Below are 16,943 nucleotides of genomic sequence, written 5' to 3'. Positions count from 1 at the left end.
ACCCTGTTGTGCATTTTGGGCCACTGTCAGATCCATAGTTCAGATACACCCGATGGATTGTGGGTAACTTTAGCTTCCGTTGTTGGTGTTAGCCAAGCTGCTGTAAAGACATGCAGTTGGACTAATAAATGGTTAATATTCTGTCATACTCCAGGTTATCATTGTTATATCTAGTAACATGAAAGAGTGAAGAATGTAACATAAACCCCACTCACAATCTTTTCCTAAACCTAAAACCCTAAAGTCCCGTTCTTGTGTCACATGTCAGTTAAACCAGAGGCGATTTAGAACCGAGACAGCCCAACTCAGAGTAATTTTCTGCATCTGTGTCACGTGGGCTCCGCCTCTTGAGGAGACTAGCGACAGGTCCTGGGTGGGAGAAGTGAACGTGAACACAGATTATGAGCGATACTTTTGCCCCATAGTCACCAAAGTAAATATTGGACCCATTCTTCACAAGCCACATATCTCCTGAACATTCTGACACTAAAATGGCAATTTTCAGACGGACACATTAGGAAAAAAATAAACTTTGTTTGAGACCTGTTTCTGTCGCAGGAACAAACTCTTGCGAGATCTGGTGGCACAGATAAGCTAACGCCAGCTAACGTTTGCGAACGCCCTTACAAAACTAACGTCCGTAATGCTAAAAATGACTTCTAGCTGTGTAAATATCTAATGTTAGCAAAAGAAAGTATTAAAAAATTATACAAATATAACTTTTCATCCATCCACAAGACGTTCGCTACACTTTAAAACGAGGCCATGCCCCTTTAGGAGACAGGAAGTGTGTACTGTTTCATACCATTGGCGCTGCTTGAAATTAGCTATCTTTAGTATAGAGGAGCTTAAACGTTAAACGTACGTCCCGACCCAGAGCGTCAAAAAGTGACACCAAGAGTCCCAAACAAGCGTGTCAAATGACGCCAAAGGGCTAGAGTAGACGCTACAGGAGACCTTTTGCGTCAGTAATAAAACGCCAAAGGCACCTGACCAAGCGTCTTTTTTTGGTGTGCTGCGACTAGGGTTGGGCATCGAGAACCGATTCCTACCTGGAATCGTTTCAAGAATTACGATTTCAGTGGAATCGTTTCTTTATTGGAATCGTTTAGAATCGTTTGGAGGATTTGGTTTCAAATCTGATCATGGGTTAAAAATTTAACATGTACAAGTTTTGGTTTCCGAAGCGGCCAGGCGCTTTTTGTGTTGCAGCCTTGGAGCAGAGTAAGCAGCGCTCTAGTGTGGCTTTATTTTACATTGAAAAAGCTCTGTAAAACTGCAACCCACCATTGAATCAAAATAAAACTTTCCTCTTATTTGTGAAATAAGCATGTGACCCATTTCAACTCCACCCCTCAAAGAATCGGAATCGAGAATCGATAAGAACCGGAATCGAAAGGAAGAATCGCAATTGGAATCAGAATTGTTAAAATCCAAACGATGCCCAACCCTAGCTGTGATTAAAAATGTGTTGCTAGTAAGAACTAGCAACACATTGTAAGAACCTGTGATTATGCAAAAAGATGAGTCAATGAATATTCACCCAATGCCTGCAAAATACCTGCAAAGGTTAGCAGGATTCCCATTTCCACAAGATGTCTGCCTTCTTCACAGATTTAACAGCCATTTCTGCATAAAATAATCAACTGCAGAAACAGTACTTGGAGCCAAGGTAGACTCTTCATCTCAACAAAACAACTTCCTTGCCCCTTCAGACAAGGCTTTCAGTTTAGAAACCTGTCTTCAGTCCCACCAGGATCTCTCAGTTTTCATGTGGTCTTAATAGTAGTCTCATGTAGGAGGAGAGAGCGATCACCTTGGGGGGAGTCCTGGGTGATGGCAGATGCAGCGGCAGGAGGAGGATTCAAAGCCCAGTGCAAGTTTCTCCTGAGCTCCTGCTGGTCCTCCGTGTGGACCAGCTCGTACACACTCTGGTGCATGACATCTGTCTGAGAAACAATAACGAGAGGGAGGATTAGCTTATGCCAGAATAATTGTAGCAGCGGCTTCAGCGCTAGCATTAGTCACATCAACCGATCAGAGTGTGTGTGTGTGTGTGTGTGTGTGTGTGTGTGTGTGTGTGTGTGTGTGTGTGTGTGTGTTTGGCTCCAGCATAGGGCTGCACAATATATATATATATTTTTTTTATCGTCAACGCAATATCAACTGGCGCATTAACACATCACCAAAGGCTGTGACATATCGCGAAAGACACTCAAGAGATTTTTTGTGTTAGTTGAAAGAAAATATCCATTGAAAACTGCACTTTAAAATGTAACTGTAATTCTTTTTTTTAGTGGTGCCTTGTATATCCAATTCAATGTTCAATTTGTTCAACAAAAGAATGATTTTCTTTGTATTTGCTTTAAATCCAACAAGGAATTTTTTAAGCAGAACACTGAAAGCAGCAGAAATGGCAGAACTGAGTACATTTTAATATCTGGTGTTTATTGCTAATATTAAGTAATATCGTTATCGTGATATTATATATATATATATCGCATATTTTCCTCATATCGTGCAGCCCTTCTCCAGCAGTAGGTATGAGAAAACTCTCCCTGTAGTATATACTCCTAAACACGAGTGCACAGGTACGCCCCCAGCTGTCCAACCAGTCTCAGTGTGTGCTGCACCATCGAGCTGTGGGTCAGAGATGTGTTGTTCACTGCAGCCAACTGCTGTGACTGGTGGTCTGTACTAAAGGCCACGCTATAAATAGGTCAGGTGTTTTTTGGCTGTGGTTTGAGCCTTTGACTCTGCAGCACCATGCAGGGAGCAGACGAATGGATCAAACAAGACCCCCGAGCCGCTCCCAGCAGACGCTGCACGCAAGCCCTCTATCCAGACCCATCTACTGTATCCATTTGTGAAAACACAGCCTCTGGATGTTTCATATGATAAGATATGTGCCTCTGTAGATATGTTTATGCTCCTGAAAATGAAAGCTGCAATAAATACGAATGATGTCAAAGATGCATCGTTCAACCATAGGGGTTGCCCGATGGCCTGGGGCAAGAACAACGCCACGTTGGGCAATTACATATAGGTTCAATCATTTTTTACGATCATCATTGTATCATAAGGAGTTTTCTAGAGGATGTCGATGAAACACAGGGAGCGTGAAGCAAAATGTGCTCGATGGTGTTTTAAGCCCCCAACGTCTCCTTCCAGGCAGCGCTGTGACCGTTGACTTCAAGGCACCTAACCCTAACCATAACCATAACCGTAACGATTGCCTAATCCTAGTGACGTTGGGGGCTTAAAACACCGATAAACGCAAAATGTTCTATCTATTGTATATCCTATGTATATGCTCTGTATACCGTATGTGTCTGTTTTTCTTGCTCTCTTTAAGAAAAAAATGAAAAAAACATTTGATCACAAAAAAAGGATGTTGATGAAACAACTACAATGTTTTGTGAAGTTTGTCGCAAGTTCAAGTCCAAGGCAGATAAAAGTGGATCAAATGTTCCAACTCAAACTCTATGACATAGTAGAAACGGAGGCACCTAAAAATGTATGCGGTCAAACTAATTATAGATAAAAATCACACAACTTACTTGAGTCTTTATCGTTGTTTGATAACATAAAAAAAAATGACTTGGGCAAGTTGAATTTGATTTCACTTGGAGATGATTAAAAGTCAGGGGTATAGAAAAAGACTGGTAGTGATTCAATACCTGGTGGAAGCCCAAGTAGTCCTGGATGGTGTGAGAGGAGTAGAAGATGGTCCCACTGGCAGTGAGAACCATGACAAAACCGTTGAGAGCCTGTGGGTTAAACAGAGGATGCACACAGACAGACAGTCAGCTGAGACGTCTCACTGTGTGAGAAAATAGAGAATAGAGAACCACGTTATCATCGGCAAACGTTCACCTACGTAATGTTGCAGCGAGTAATGTTTTTTGCGGCTCTGAACGACCCAAATATTTTATATGAAAGGTTGATTTGCAAGTGCTCCTGAAAAATGCTGCTTATTTCAGGCAGAGATAGCCACCTCTGTGTATTATGGAGAAGAGGACAGAACCCACCGGTAAAATACGGATTTTTATAATGCAACAATGTGGAAAATAAATATAATTTTTTTATCATCTAGGCAGAATAAATGTGGACCTCAGTCAACAAAGATACATGAAGCTCATGGGCATACATACATACATACATACATACATATATAATGTGCAACTGTCAACCCTTTGCATTTAAAACCTTTTAATTGATATGAATTATTAAATGTCTTCTATTTCTGTAAATAGTGGATATTCAGGTTTGTGATGTCAGAGTACACAGGAAAAAAGAAAGGAAGGAAGGAAGGAATAAAGAAAAAAAGAAGGGAAGGAAGATAAAAAGGAAAAAGGAAGCAAGGAAGGAAGGAAGGGGATTAGAAAGGAAAATGGTTGAGCATGTTAAGTGAAATGGAATTCAAAGAGGAACAGCTGGTCCAACATTTCCACCTCACTAAACGCACACATGCCTCCCCCCCTCCTGTATGGTAACATTTTGGTAAACAAACACACAGACATGTACACACACAAACACTCACTATCACATATATACTGTCCTCACACAGCCACACACATCAGTACAAGCACAATCATCTCTTTCCTAAAACAGCCCACAGGTTGCCGGGATGACTAATGCAACAGTGATTCACAGCAATTATCTGCTACACTTCCTCCAGAGTAAACACAAACATACAAATGTCAAAGCTGAGTGTTTCACAAAAACAACCACCAAACGGATGCTAAATTCTGTTTTAGGATATCAGTTTTTCAGTTACTCTTGTTGCACTAATCTTGAAATAATTTAACCTCTTATGTAATTTCCCACAAACGTCACTTACATTTTTGGAAAATTACAAAATGCTCTATGCAAATGCTTGATGCTGGAACCCGATAAGCTATGAAGAGCTGTGCAACCGTCAGAAATGAGGCCATATTTTATAACACCAGATAGTCCACTCATGTGCACTCATTAACCTCCCAGCTGCAAATGATTTGATGCGGTCATGAGTAAGAGCGATGGCTTACAGATTTTGCATTCAAATACAAAAACAAAACGAATCAAAGTAAAGAGAGCCAGGGTACATCGCTAGAGCAGGTTTGGTGTCAGTTAGTTATTGTCAGAAATGACCAGTTCAACGTGTTTATTTTCAACAATGACTAAAAAAGTAAAAGCACAATGAATACATTCTGCCATGTTTCTTCCATTTTCTGAGTCTGAATAATTGATCTGCTCACAGCTCCTCAATAATTCACCAGCGTCTGATGTGAAGAACAGCAAAGAAACCGGCTCAGACTTAAGAAAATAAACCTTCAGAAGTAAACCTCGCATTCCTCAGCCTGTGAACCGCTTTACTGTCCCTCTCATCCCAACAATTAGCAAGAGGACGAGGAGGAAAAAGAGGGGGCGGAAGAAGAGGAGGAGGAAGAGGCCCCCTATGGAACACTCACTCGCTTTCTCTCCAAATGAGCTTTCATTTCTCATTACCAACAAGCTGGGGAAATGTAGGCTTATCATAATAACGAAACCTCCATGGAAGGGGTATGGCGGCCAGGCTGTTTCCTCTCCTCTCCTGGAATGCCAGTGTGATGCACATTGGGAGGAACTGGACTAGAAAATCAATGACTCCGGCAGATCCCAAAAAGATCTGGCAGCCAGTGAGCCCTCTCTCCACCCAATCACAGTTACAGTGCTGAGGGCACATAACCGCCGTGAACCAGGAGAGAACGTTTTCCTTTCGGTATCGTATGGTTCACCGGAATAGAAAACAGGTCGGTTGAACGCCTTTTTCTTAAAAGGCTCAACTGTGACCTGATAGTCCAGTGAAATATACCCATTTTCAAGCAGAAAAAAATGCTCAGTTTTACAAAAGAGATCATTTACTGATGATGTTGTCAATTGTTGTTTGTCACATTATGGAGCAGCTGTTCACAAACATGTATGGGATAGAAAACCAGACACAATATTCATGGTTAAAAGAAAGGGTACACTTAATGACAGAAGTGTTATGTCATAAATGTTTATGACTTGTTTATAATGTTTATGACACGTTCATGACAGTGTCATGTCACTCTTATGTAGATACCTTCAAGTAAAGTGTAACCAAAGAAAGTTACCCTCCATTTGTCTTTTATTCCTCTCTACACTCCATGACCAAAAGTATGCATACATGTGAAATATTACACTTATATGTGATTGTTGAACATCTCATTCCAAAACAATGGGCATGAATCTGCTGCTATAACAGCCTCCACTCTTTCCAACAGATTTCGGAACATGGCTGCAGAGATTTGCTCCCATTCGGCCACAAGAGCATCAGTGAGGTCCAACACTGATGTTGGTGGCTCCCAGTCAGTGTTCCAGTTCATCCCAAAGGGAGACTGTCCCACCAAGAATAACGACACCAGTAGGCCTGGGTACCCAACTGCCTCTATAGTATCGAGGATCGAAAAATGCCTTGTCATTCAATACCCAATTTCAATACCTAAGGAGTAAATCTCATCGGCATCAGGGAGCCAATAAGCACGCAGCATTTTTCTACCAAAATCTAATAATGCCTGTGATTGGCTCTAACGTAGACACGCAGGAAAAACATTATGTTACACAGAGACGTGGCTCACATAGTAGGAGGAAATAAATAAAAAGATTTGTGCCGTAATGTAATGTTGTCATTTCTTTTTGTTTTATAAAACTGGTTTAGAAACCGGTATCGAAGTCACGGTATTGGTAAAGACTTTTGAACGATACCCAGCCCTAGACACCAGTCATTTCACAAAGTGACCCAAAACTACAAATGTTTATGTTCAAGTGACAGCGCCCTCTAATGGCAGTGGTAACTATGATGAGTAAAAGAGGAAGTCGGGTGAAGTTGTTAAAGAGCGGCAAAAACAGCTAGCTACTTGCTTACAGTTTTTATGCTAAACTAAGCTAACCTAGCCTGGCTCCGCCCTACTACGTACTTCCGCTAAATTTTCATTTTCCTTCAGTACACTGTCTGGGTTTACAGTATATTCTTGGGTTTTCTCTGGCCAAATATTTGGCAGTCCAATCAGCGAACAGAGGGAGTGGCTGAGAACGATGACGTTGAGTTTGTGCGCTGGTTTGTAATGGAAGTTCCGTCATGAAGGTGGAGAAAGATGCGAGCGAAGCCATTCAGTCTGTTGTGGCAATACTGCCGAATATCCAGAAGTTAAAGCCCGAGCAAGAACAATCTTTGCTGAGTTTTGTTGGTGGCCATGATGTTGTGGCCCTCCTCCCCACGGGGTTCGGGAAAAGTTTGATTTTCCAGCTCGCTCTGTTAAGGAATTGGCTAAGGCTAACACTAGCGATGCTAGGCCGATGTCACGACCAAACATTAGCGATTGGTTATGGCAGATCCAGAGTGGCTCTGAGCAGATCCAATAGTTTTAAACATCAACAGAGTACCCGCCTTCAAGGAAGTTAACACTTGTCAATGGAGAGAGGCCAGACTCTCTGTACAAATGAAATGTACGAGAGTCTGGACCAGGCTAAAGCTAACCAGCAGCTGGCTGTAGTTTCATGTTTAGCATACAGACGTGAGAGTGGTATTGATCTTCTCACTGAACTCTCGGCAAGAAAATTAATATTTACCCCAATGATATTCTTTTAAATGTGACCATAACTGACAGGAATGCTGGCTGAACCTGTGAAAATATGACCCAAGTTGTAAAAACTAATTTTCTGTAAATTTTTTAAAATTTCTTTTAAGGTGATGAGGTCATGATTAGGGCTGCAGCTATTGATTATTTTAGTAATCGAGTATTCTACCGATTATTCCATCGATTAATCGAGTAATCGGATAAGAAATACTTAGTAAACAGCAATAGCAAACATGCATTATTGCTGTGTACTTTGAAAAAGCAAAATTTTTTATTGCCAAATTCCAAGTACATTTTTGGTGGCCCAAATGTAGGGTGACCAGATTTCCCGGAACTAAAACCGGGACACTTTGCGTGTGACCGTAGTGCTCGTGCACGCACACGCTTTTTAACGTGAACATGTGCCAGCCCAGGTCAGACATAGACACAGACAATAACTTCATTATTTTTGATCGTAGGCTCCTCATCTAATAATAACAGGGTTTTGTCCTGTAAAATTAACAAAATTGCAGCAACAGCCTTTTTCAGTTTAGTGCGAGATCTATGTTGAGACTTTCTCTAAAAAAGATTTTTTGAAGTGTTATTTATTCCAATAATTCAAATGATTTACTGAAAATGTTGAGCATTAAAAACTTCATTTCCTGCATTCAGGTGAATTTGTATGCACATATTACTACCTTTTTCTGAATCAATGTATGCTGCAAATATCTTTATGTAAAGAGAAACATAGATTACAATCCAAATATAAAAACATAATGGGATATATTGCAGTAAGGCTCTCAGGCATTCTGTATTGCTTTCAATTATATATTCTCCTTTGGATCGACTTTTCTAATTATCTGAGTCAGCACACATGTAGCCTAGCATCATTTACTCTTCCCTGCTGTTTTGCATCTTTTCTTGGGGAAGTAACCTCTTTAAATGTGCATATGACAATTATTCACCTCAATGATACATTATTATACGTTATAATAGGCTATTACAAGAATAAAGTCACTATATTTCAGAAAATAATCTATACCTGCACTGCTGTGCATTACGTGATTGCTCTGCTGATGCGGTAGATCTCAGACCTTCTGACAGGCACAGAGCCCCGTTTGGGTCGGTGGAAAACCGAAACTACTGCTGCAGAAATACATGGAGCACAAATGGGAAGTGGCTGTACGCTGCTATACATCGGAGGTGGAAAACCGAAACTACTACTGCAGAAATACACGGAGCACAAACGGGACACATCTGCCACAGCATGTCGACAGCTGAGCTAAACCTGAAGCTGTCCTGCATTTTACAGCGAGAGTGGACACTAAGCGACGCACAGGTCTGCTTCAGAGCTCCGTGTGTTTGAGTCTGACCCATAGACTTGAAACGTCATGTCACAGGAACTTCAAACTAAATCATTAGTATTGCGCTCCTAAACACTCGTGGCGTAAACCGGGACATTTTAGCGTCCCGATGGGCTTTTGTCGGGACTCGGGACACAGAATTCAAAATCAGGACTGTCCCGGTCAAACCGGGACGTCTGGTCACCCTACCCAAATGTTAATATTTTTCACCCCCTTCCCCTTCTTGCCTCTGGCTCTTTGCACTGGATATGCAAAAGAGCTGTTCACTAACCAGAGGGTAAATGTGACTGTACAAAGCTTACAGCAGGGCTATTCAACTACACTGTTCTGGGGGACACATTTTAAGAAGGCTAATACTGAGTGAGGAGAAAGAATAAAGAATGCAGACATCACCGGCATGATGACGTCATTCACATGCATATTAAGTGGCCATGCTGGGGGGAGGAGCCGGTTTGTCTCTGGCAGCAGCTAAGTTTCCAAAGATTAATAGAAAACTAATAAACAGACTACAAACCGACAGCTCTCGTTTTAGCATGTTGGTCAAACATCGCTATTAGCAGAGTAGCATGCTGTAGGGTACTTGTGTAAAACAGCGCGGTGGACGAGAGCAGCAGACGTTAGTTAGCTACCTGGTGTCGGGTTCGCTCCGTGGAATGGATGAGTACACTGGATGTTTTCTACAAAGATGATGTAGCAGCATGTTTGCAGCTTAAAATGATCCCAAACTTTCTGTCGTTTTCACTCTCCTGTCTCTTCTCTTAGACCCTCGCTATTTTCGTCTTCGTTCATTTGTAATCTGGGCCATCAGGCTTGTGCATAGACAGTATATAAACGTCTTGTGTCCACAGAACCTGTTGTGTGCGCTAGTAATTATCCTCCGTGCGGAAACAGTGAGCCGTACAACCTTAATTACATTGATTTAAAGAAGCTTCGAGGCAAAGAATTTTGCTTCGAGGATTTTTTGTAATCGAATTTTTCGAGTTATTCGAGGAATCGATTCAGCCCTAGTCATGATATTTAAAAAAATAAATTAAATGTATCTAGGCCTACATTTGAGGACTAGATAGATAGATCATTTATCTTCCGTTGGAAGAATTTATTTCCCACAGCTTGTACACACTGAGGCTTTGTGTTGGTGGAGAGCCTCTGTTGGCAGCATTTGTGGATGGCAGTAGCGTAATAGACAAAATGTTACTGTCAATGGTGATTCCAAGGTATTTGATCTCAACTGGCTCACTTTTAATGGAGATGTGGCACTGGGGGGCACTGTTTTTTTAATAACCTGCAACAAACCCAGTACAATTAACGGGCTGAAATCTGGTTTTTGAATCACGTCATCATGCTTTAAATATCACGTTTCTGTTCAAAAGAATCCATGTTTAGACAGGAATCATTTTGTAATAAGTTAACCCAAACATAGAGCTCCTCAAAGCTGTGTTTATTGTTATCCACTATGTTTTTATTTATTTCTTTTTTTGAACCTATTACTCTGAAGTGATTTTAGGTTCAAGAGCTTGATTGTTGCTAACACAAACACTTCATTTCCCAAACAGCCAAACCAAACATGTTCAATATGTTCAATATGTTTTAGGGAACAGTGATTGTGTGATGGGCAATTGCACTGATTTAATTTGTGTCTGGACCGCTCCAGTGGGTTTTTTTTTCCTTCTTCCTGACAAAATGAATGCCCAAAATCTATTTAGGCCAATAAGGCTCAGGGCAGCTTACCACTCAATACATCTGGCACTGTCTGTGGTGCCATCATGAAACCTTAGTCGACTATTTAGACAAGCCAGCCTGCTGCTGAACTGGTGGGTAAACCTTGTGCCTGGGACTAATCTGAATACAACCTTAATACTGACCTGCAGCAACAGTTCCCCCTCAGGGATCTTGGTCTCCACCGATCCTGCTGTTTTGCTGTCGTCATCATTCCCAGCAGCTGGAGTCACTCCGGTCAGGGCGACTGTAGAGAGGGACAGACAGGGAGGGAGGTAGTGGTGGAGAAGAGAGGCAGACAGGTTTTTTTAGTCCTGTGATAATGTTTGCAAAGCACTGCTGTGACTGTCAGATTGCCTTATGTGTAGTATTCTAAAGATGCTGCATGTGCGCCCGATCCCAACTCATTAAACATTCACTGTTTTTTTGACCAAATTATGAACCGGCTATGTGATACAGCGTAATCCGCATCATGTCCTGTTTTTAGCTACCCAGGCGCCACCATCCCTCGCCTAAATCAAATGGAGTATTTTTAGTAAGTGAAGACACATCTGCCACAAACAATTTACTGTTGTAATGCTACGTGTGTGACAGGAAAACTCCGGACTATGTCGGGACCTGATTCCTCGGACATAGTCATAGTATGTGAAAACTGCTTGTATTTGCTCTCTACTGCTTGCTCAGCCCAGCCCAGCCCAGCTCAACCCCCCCCTCCCCTCTTCTATCCAGTCCCACCACTCCCCCTGCTCCTCCCCCAGTCCCCTCTGCCTCTCCCTCCCAGTCATTCATTGGCTGGTGGCCCCAGCTGTTCTCATCCTAAAGGAATTGGCCTTTTTTTTACCCAGCGTGACATCATAGCATGTTTTTTTTCTTCCATCGAGCTCTGGTGCTCGATGCGTGTGAAGTGGTTAGCAGGCTGGTGGGTTAAATACATGGAGGGGCCACTGCTCATGTAGAAAAAGTTATGTCTGTGGGTCTATGAGTGTTATCTTGTATTCAAAAGGATCAAAGGACAAATGTGTGCACTGGTAAACTTGTAGATTAAGCTTTGAATAGAATAATATGTGTATCCTAAGCAAGTGTATACCACCTCAAACATCACACAGACAACAAGATTCAACAGACCTCAATTCAGAGAGATTAGAGTGAGAGAGAGAGAGAGAGAGAGAGAGAGAGAGAGAGAGAGAGAGAGAGAGAGAGAGAGAGAGAGAGAGAAATACTTAAGGCATTAACCCTCATTTGCAAAGGTTACCAAAGTTTAAAGTGAAACATCTATGCATTCACTACAGAGTGCAGACCAATTTAAATGAAAGCAAAAACCACGACCATTACACAGCATTTAGTATGGCAGCAGGGAGTTTCTCCCTGCACTCCAAACTCTGACTACCTTTCTGCATCCTTTAAAGCAACACTAGAGAACTTTTCCCACTTTGGTCCCCCTACAGGTTTGGAAGCGGAATGGTCCATTACGTTTAACATTTAAATGCTACATTTGAAATATTTACAATCCATCACTAAATCCATTCATTATTATAGCGTAATTATTCTAGGAATTATGCATAGCATATTTTTAAATGAACATTTAGCAAAAATCTCACATACCCCCTGCATTACTCTAAAGTACCTCTAGGGATACGCCAGCATACCCCCATTTGAGAAACTCTAGCTCAGGGTTTTTTTAAGCCAATGACCCCTTAACTGAAACAGAGACGGAGCAGGGACCCCCTACTACATATATATATAGTATAAAATTGAGTTGCATATTAAACTGGGCCTACAATAACGTGTAGGGAGGCCTAAAGCCTTTATACATACCTTTTTTTTGCATCGAATACTAAGCTATTTAATGTTGGCATGATTTTATAAATCATCTTTTAATGTTAAACATAAACGTGGCACAGTAAATCCTCAGGATTAACTGTATCTGGGGATACCTTACCTATAGGCCAGTGAGCCTATCCTCAGTGGGGCTTTATATTTGCTAATAATATGTTGGATTCATGTTAAGACATTTTAATACTTGAAAGAACTTTCAAAAATTAACAATTATTTGGAGGCCCCCCTGCAGTGACTCTGAGGAGCCCCTAGGGGTTCCCTGACCCCCTGTTGAAGATCTCTGCTCTAGCTGACAATAGATTATCACTTGATCTACGATAATAAAGTAAAATGCTGGCTGCAGCTGATATCATCAGGAGTAATTGTTACATCTCTAAGGTGAGACGATGAGCTGCGCTGATGTCATGAGAAACAGAGCAGTGGTTCGAGCACATTAATCTCTGACCCCTGCGGGAGCAGCGTGCTGCGACCCGCGATGAACCTTGACCCCGGAGGTGATGTATGACATGATTGGGTGGCTGGGTTCTGGGTCAGATCTTTTGTTGTCTGCAAAAGGGGTTAACAAGGAGTCCATCTGAGGGGCGGGCGGTGTCAAGGCAGACACTGGATAGCATATGGGCTTTGTGTGGGGAGTCCAACGAGGCTTGTACCTTCACACGAGGTAACAGCTTTGGTTGGACACCCTTGACCTTATTCCTATACAGACACCTTGGATCAACTTTTTCCGAGGGTCGCTGAGAACAATGCTGCGACATCATCTAGTGTAATAGTGAGGAGATGGCATGGGCAACGTATATGCTAGATATGTTAGTGTGGCGTTCTTGTAGTATAGTCTTTATTGCCATTGTACATGTACAACGAAATTGAATGCAGTCCTTTGATGCAGTCCTATATATATATATATATCTCAAGACATTCACTGCACGATTCATCCTTAAACTCCGACAAAGAAATGCACAAACTTCTCACAGCTGGAAAAAATGATAAAAGAAAATTGTTGATGTGATGGCTCCAAGGCAGCTTGGAAAACAAAGAAGAAATAAATGTGGTATACTCATGGCCTAGCGGTTGTTTTGCATGAAATATCACTGCAATGTCCTGGCTTTAATTCCAGCCAGGGTTCTTTGTTGCATCGGCCCTACGCCCTCCCTTTGTTTGTCATCTGTGTCAATGATGACGACAATGAATGATGAACTTGTGCTGAAACTGAAGTCAATTAACCATTTTGATAAGTCATTTATCAAGCCATGGAGACAATAATGTGCTGGTTCCAGCTTCTTAATTATGAGGATGTGCTGCTTCTCTTTGTTTTATAAATATTGCATACATAAGATTTTTGAGTTTTGCAAAGGCCATTCTAAGAAGTAACAAAATGAAAAATGTATAAATCATTTATTTATATACAGTTCTTTGTAAAATCATTTTAGTTGCTATTTGTTTACCAGTTCAAGTTTACCTACTAACTTACTCTACAGTCGCTGCTGAATTTATGTTTATTTGCACATGTATCCATTTATGTTAGCACAATATTGTGCAGTCAATTTGTTTTTTGTATATTAACTGCCAAGAGTGCACTGTCAACATGTCATTTACTACCACAAAATGCACACAGATTCCAGAAGACATCTATAATATCCAAAACATTGACAAAAAAATGGAAACAAAAAACACAGCAAACTAGTATATTAATTATTATAAGTCTCAAGTGTAATCATTAACAGTTACAATATCTGGACTCAAGAGGCCACAGAGAAGTATTTTGATGTTTTAGTTACTTGTGTTTTCTCACTTGGGATCCCAAAACAATTATGTCTTGATCACAAAACCACAAAAATGGTTATTCAATGATCATGACATAAGCTTTATTTTGTCTTCTTGTGATGCATTAAAACATTTGTGAGACTCTGGTGTGATAATTAGAAGATATAATTCGATCTCTGCCAGAAATTGATACATTTGTAATCTAACTACAGTAAGTGCTCTCTACCACAGACAAACAGGCACATTATGAATCCCTAATTCTATTATCGCAGTGTCTTGAATCTGTAAATTGGTCACAATAGACGACCACTGGCTCACTGTCAATCACTAAAACATTATGGGACATAATGTAGTTTGGTTGCAGCTGCAGCTTTAATATCTAAAGGTCAGTGTCTGGCAGAGATGTCTGCTGATCTAAAGTCAAGATCCAAATTGTTTTTATCATCTCTAGAGAACGTTATTGTATCTTGATATGATAATTATTTCCTGAAAACGAGAAAACCAAGGTTGTTATTTCAAGATCATTTAAAAATCATGCCCTCCGTGCGTCTGCGTTTCCTCTGTGAGCACTACTTTTTGTCAGCATCTGTGTGTGTGTGTGTGTGTGTGTGTGTGTGTGTGTGTGTGTGTGTGTGTGTGTGTGCGTGTGTGCATGTGTGTTTGTACTTAGGGACCTTACACATCCGAAACCACAGGTACACAGCAGAGTCGGTAATTTAATCCAGCCAGAAAAAGTGGGCCAACACAAAGCCTCTTGAACGGCCAGGAGGAGGACAAAGAGCAGATCTTGTTATTAAGCTTCAGTGGGCACAAGTGTACATAATGAAAAATTTACATTCCCACTGCCATCACCAACATGTGGCATAATAGTGCTCCGGCAATCACCCAGAAGGGTTTCCAGTGAACTGAATAGAACAGCTTGGCTTTCCCAAAACATGCTTATTTTTGCATAATGCTCCAAAGTCATTAGACAACAAACAATATACATCACAAACGCAGAATATAACATGGACAGGTCAACCCCCATTCCCTCTGTGTTCATAAGTTCTATTTTTTCTGTCTAAACTTCTCAAGTCGGAAGTCTTTGTCTCTCAATTTACAGCGAGGACACAACATGCAGAATTTGCAGCTCTGTTTGCGCTTGTAAGTGTTGCTCAAGAGCTGCAGCACGGTAGTGGAGAGGAGGAGTTAATGAGCAGTGCTGGAGACGGCGTGGGGCTAACGTATACTACTCCAGTATTTGATGGATCAAACCTGACAAACAAGCAGTGGCCCTGAAAATCAATTGTCATTCTTCAGCTGCCTTTGGAGACTTTTTTTTTTTTATTGCTTGGTGTCTCTAGAAAGTAGTGACTAATCTCTTCCAACCATGCACCAGACACTGCAGAATAGTGCAGTCTAATTCTAAATATTTTATACTAAATGGTGGGACCAATATTTTATAAGGTGGCAATACAGAAACCATCTGAATTCTCAGGGGAGACATAGGCGAATACGTATATATATATATATATATATATATAAATAAATAAATATTTGAACTAATAGATATCACCATGAAACGTCCCCAGTTGATTACTCACGTTAAGACAATATTTTTTTGTTTTACAAGTTTTCTGAAATTCTAATGTTTAAATATGCAAATGAGGCATTATCTAATGCACAGATCTTCAATAGGGGGTCTGGGACCGCTAGGGGGTCATCAGAGTTGCTGCAGCGGGGCCACCAAACTATTTATGTGTTATTTGATAGTTAAAAAAAATTATATATATATATATATATGTGTCTGAAAATATACATTAACATGAATCCAACATATTATTTGTTAAGATAAATCTTTTTTTTTTATTTACACATTGATGATAAGCTTAGGTAAGGTAACCATCCACAGATACAGTTAAGCTTAAGGATTCACTGTTACACATTTTAACATTAAAACACGATGTATAAATATATGGATATGTCAACAATTATTTGAATAGCTTAGTATTGTATGCGCCATAAAAAGGTATATCTAAAGGCCCTCGGCAGCCCTACACGTTATTGTAGGCCCAGTTTAATAAGCAGCTCTATTGTATTCATTATATACGGTATAGTAAGGGGTCCCTGCTCCATCTCTCTTTCAGCTGAGGGGTCCTTGGCCTCAAAAACATTGAAGACCCCTGATCTATTACTAACTTTAGGTAAATTTAGGAGACATCTACAGACGCAAATAGACAAAGTGTCCAGGATCCACCACATTTCTTCACTTTATGACTAAGTATATATGGACTGAAGCCTATTAATTCTGTTACTTGCTGCGTCCTTAAAACTGAATAACTCTGTCTACATCTCGCCACTTGCAGAACATACATTCAAAAGTGCAAGTTCCACCTGGAAAGCTTCTCTGTTAGCATTTAGCTCGCTCACATTAACCCTTCCCATATAGCTATCAATGTGGCAAACATGACTGAGGAGTCAGAGCTTGAAAAACCTCTCTAATCTTTCTCGAGTCCCTTATTAGCAAAAGTGTGGAGGATGCTGTAACTTAAAGCATGCGTTTACTTTTTCGATATATTGTATAATCAAAACCATGATCTTACCCTGGCCTTAAAGTGGAGCACAATCTAAATTAAGATTTCCAATTTGTTATTTCCATGGCCTAGGAAAGTTCAATCAATATCTG

General features: G+C 40.7%; 1 protein-coding gene across 1 annotated transcript in view; it reads right to left on the bottom strand.

Moving 5' to 3' along the window:
- LOC144525857 (aryl hydrocarbon receptor-like) overlaps positions 1 to 16,943 on the bottom strand; it is a 56,911-nt gene that overhangs the window by 17,165 nt on the left and 22,803 nt on the right. The window contains exons 3-5 of the mRNA XM_078262921.1: positions 10,828 to 10,928; positions 3,681 to 3,770; positions 1,817 to 1,949 (exon numbers count right to left, since the gene is read on the bottom strand). Of these exons, the coding sequence (XP_078119047.1) occupies positions 1,817 to 1,949; positions 3,681 to 3,770; positions 10,828 to 10,928 (324 nt within the window). The remainder of the gene's footprint in view (positions 1 to 1,816; positions 1,950 to 3,680; positions 3,771 to 10,827; positions 10,929 to 16,943) is intronic.

The sequence above is a fragment of the Sander vitreus genome, chromosome 11 (assembly GCF_031162955.1).
Source record: "Sander vitreus isolate 19-12246 chromosome 11, sanVit1, whole genome shotgun sequence".
In the NCBI taxonomy this organism is placed as follows: domain Eukaryota; kingdom Metazoa; phylum Chordata; class Actinopteri; order Perciformes; family Percidae; genus Sander; species Sander vitreus.
Note: the sequence above shows the minus strand (reverse complement) of the source record. Positions and strands in the feature narration are given on the sequence as shown.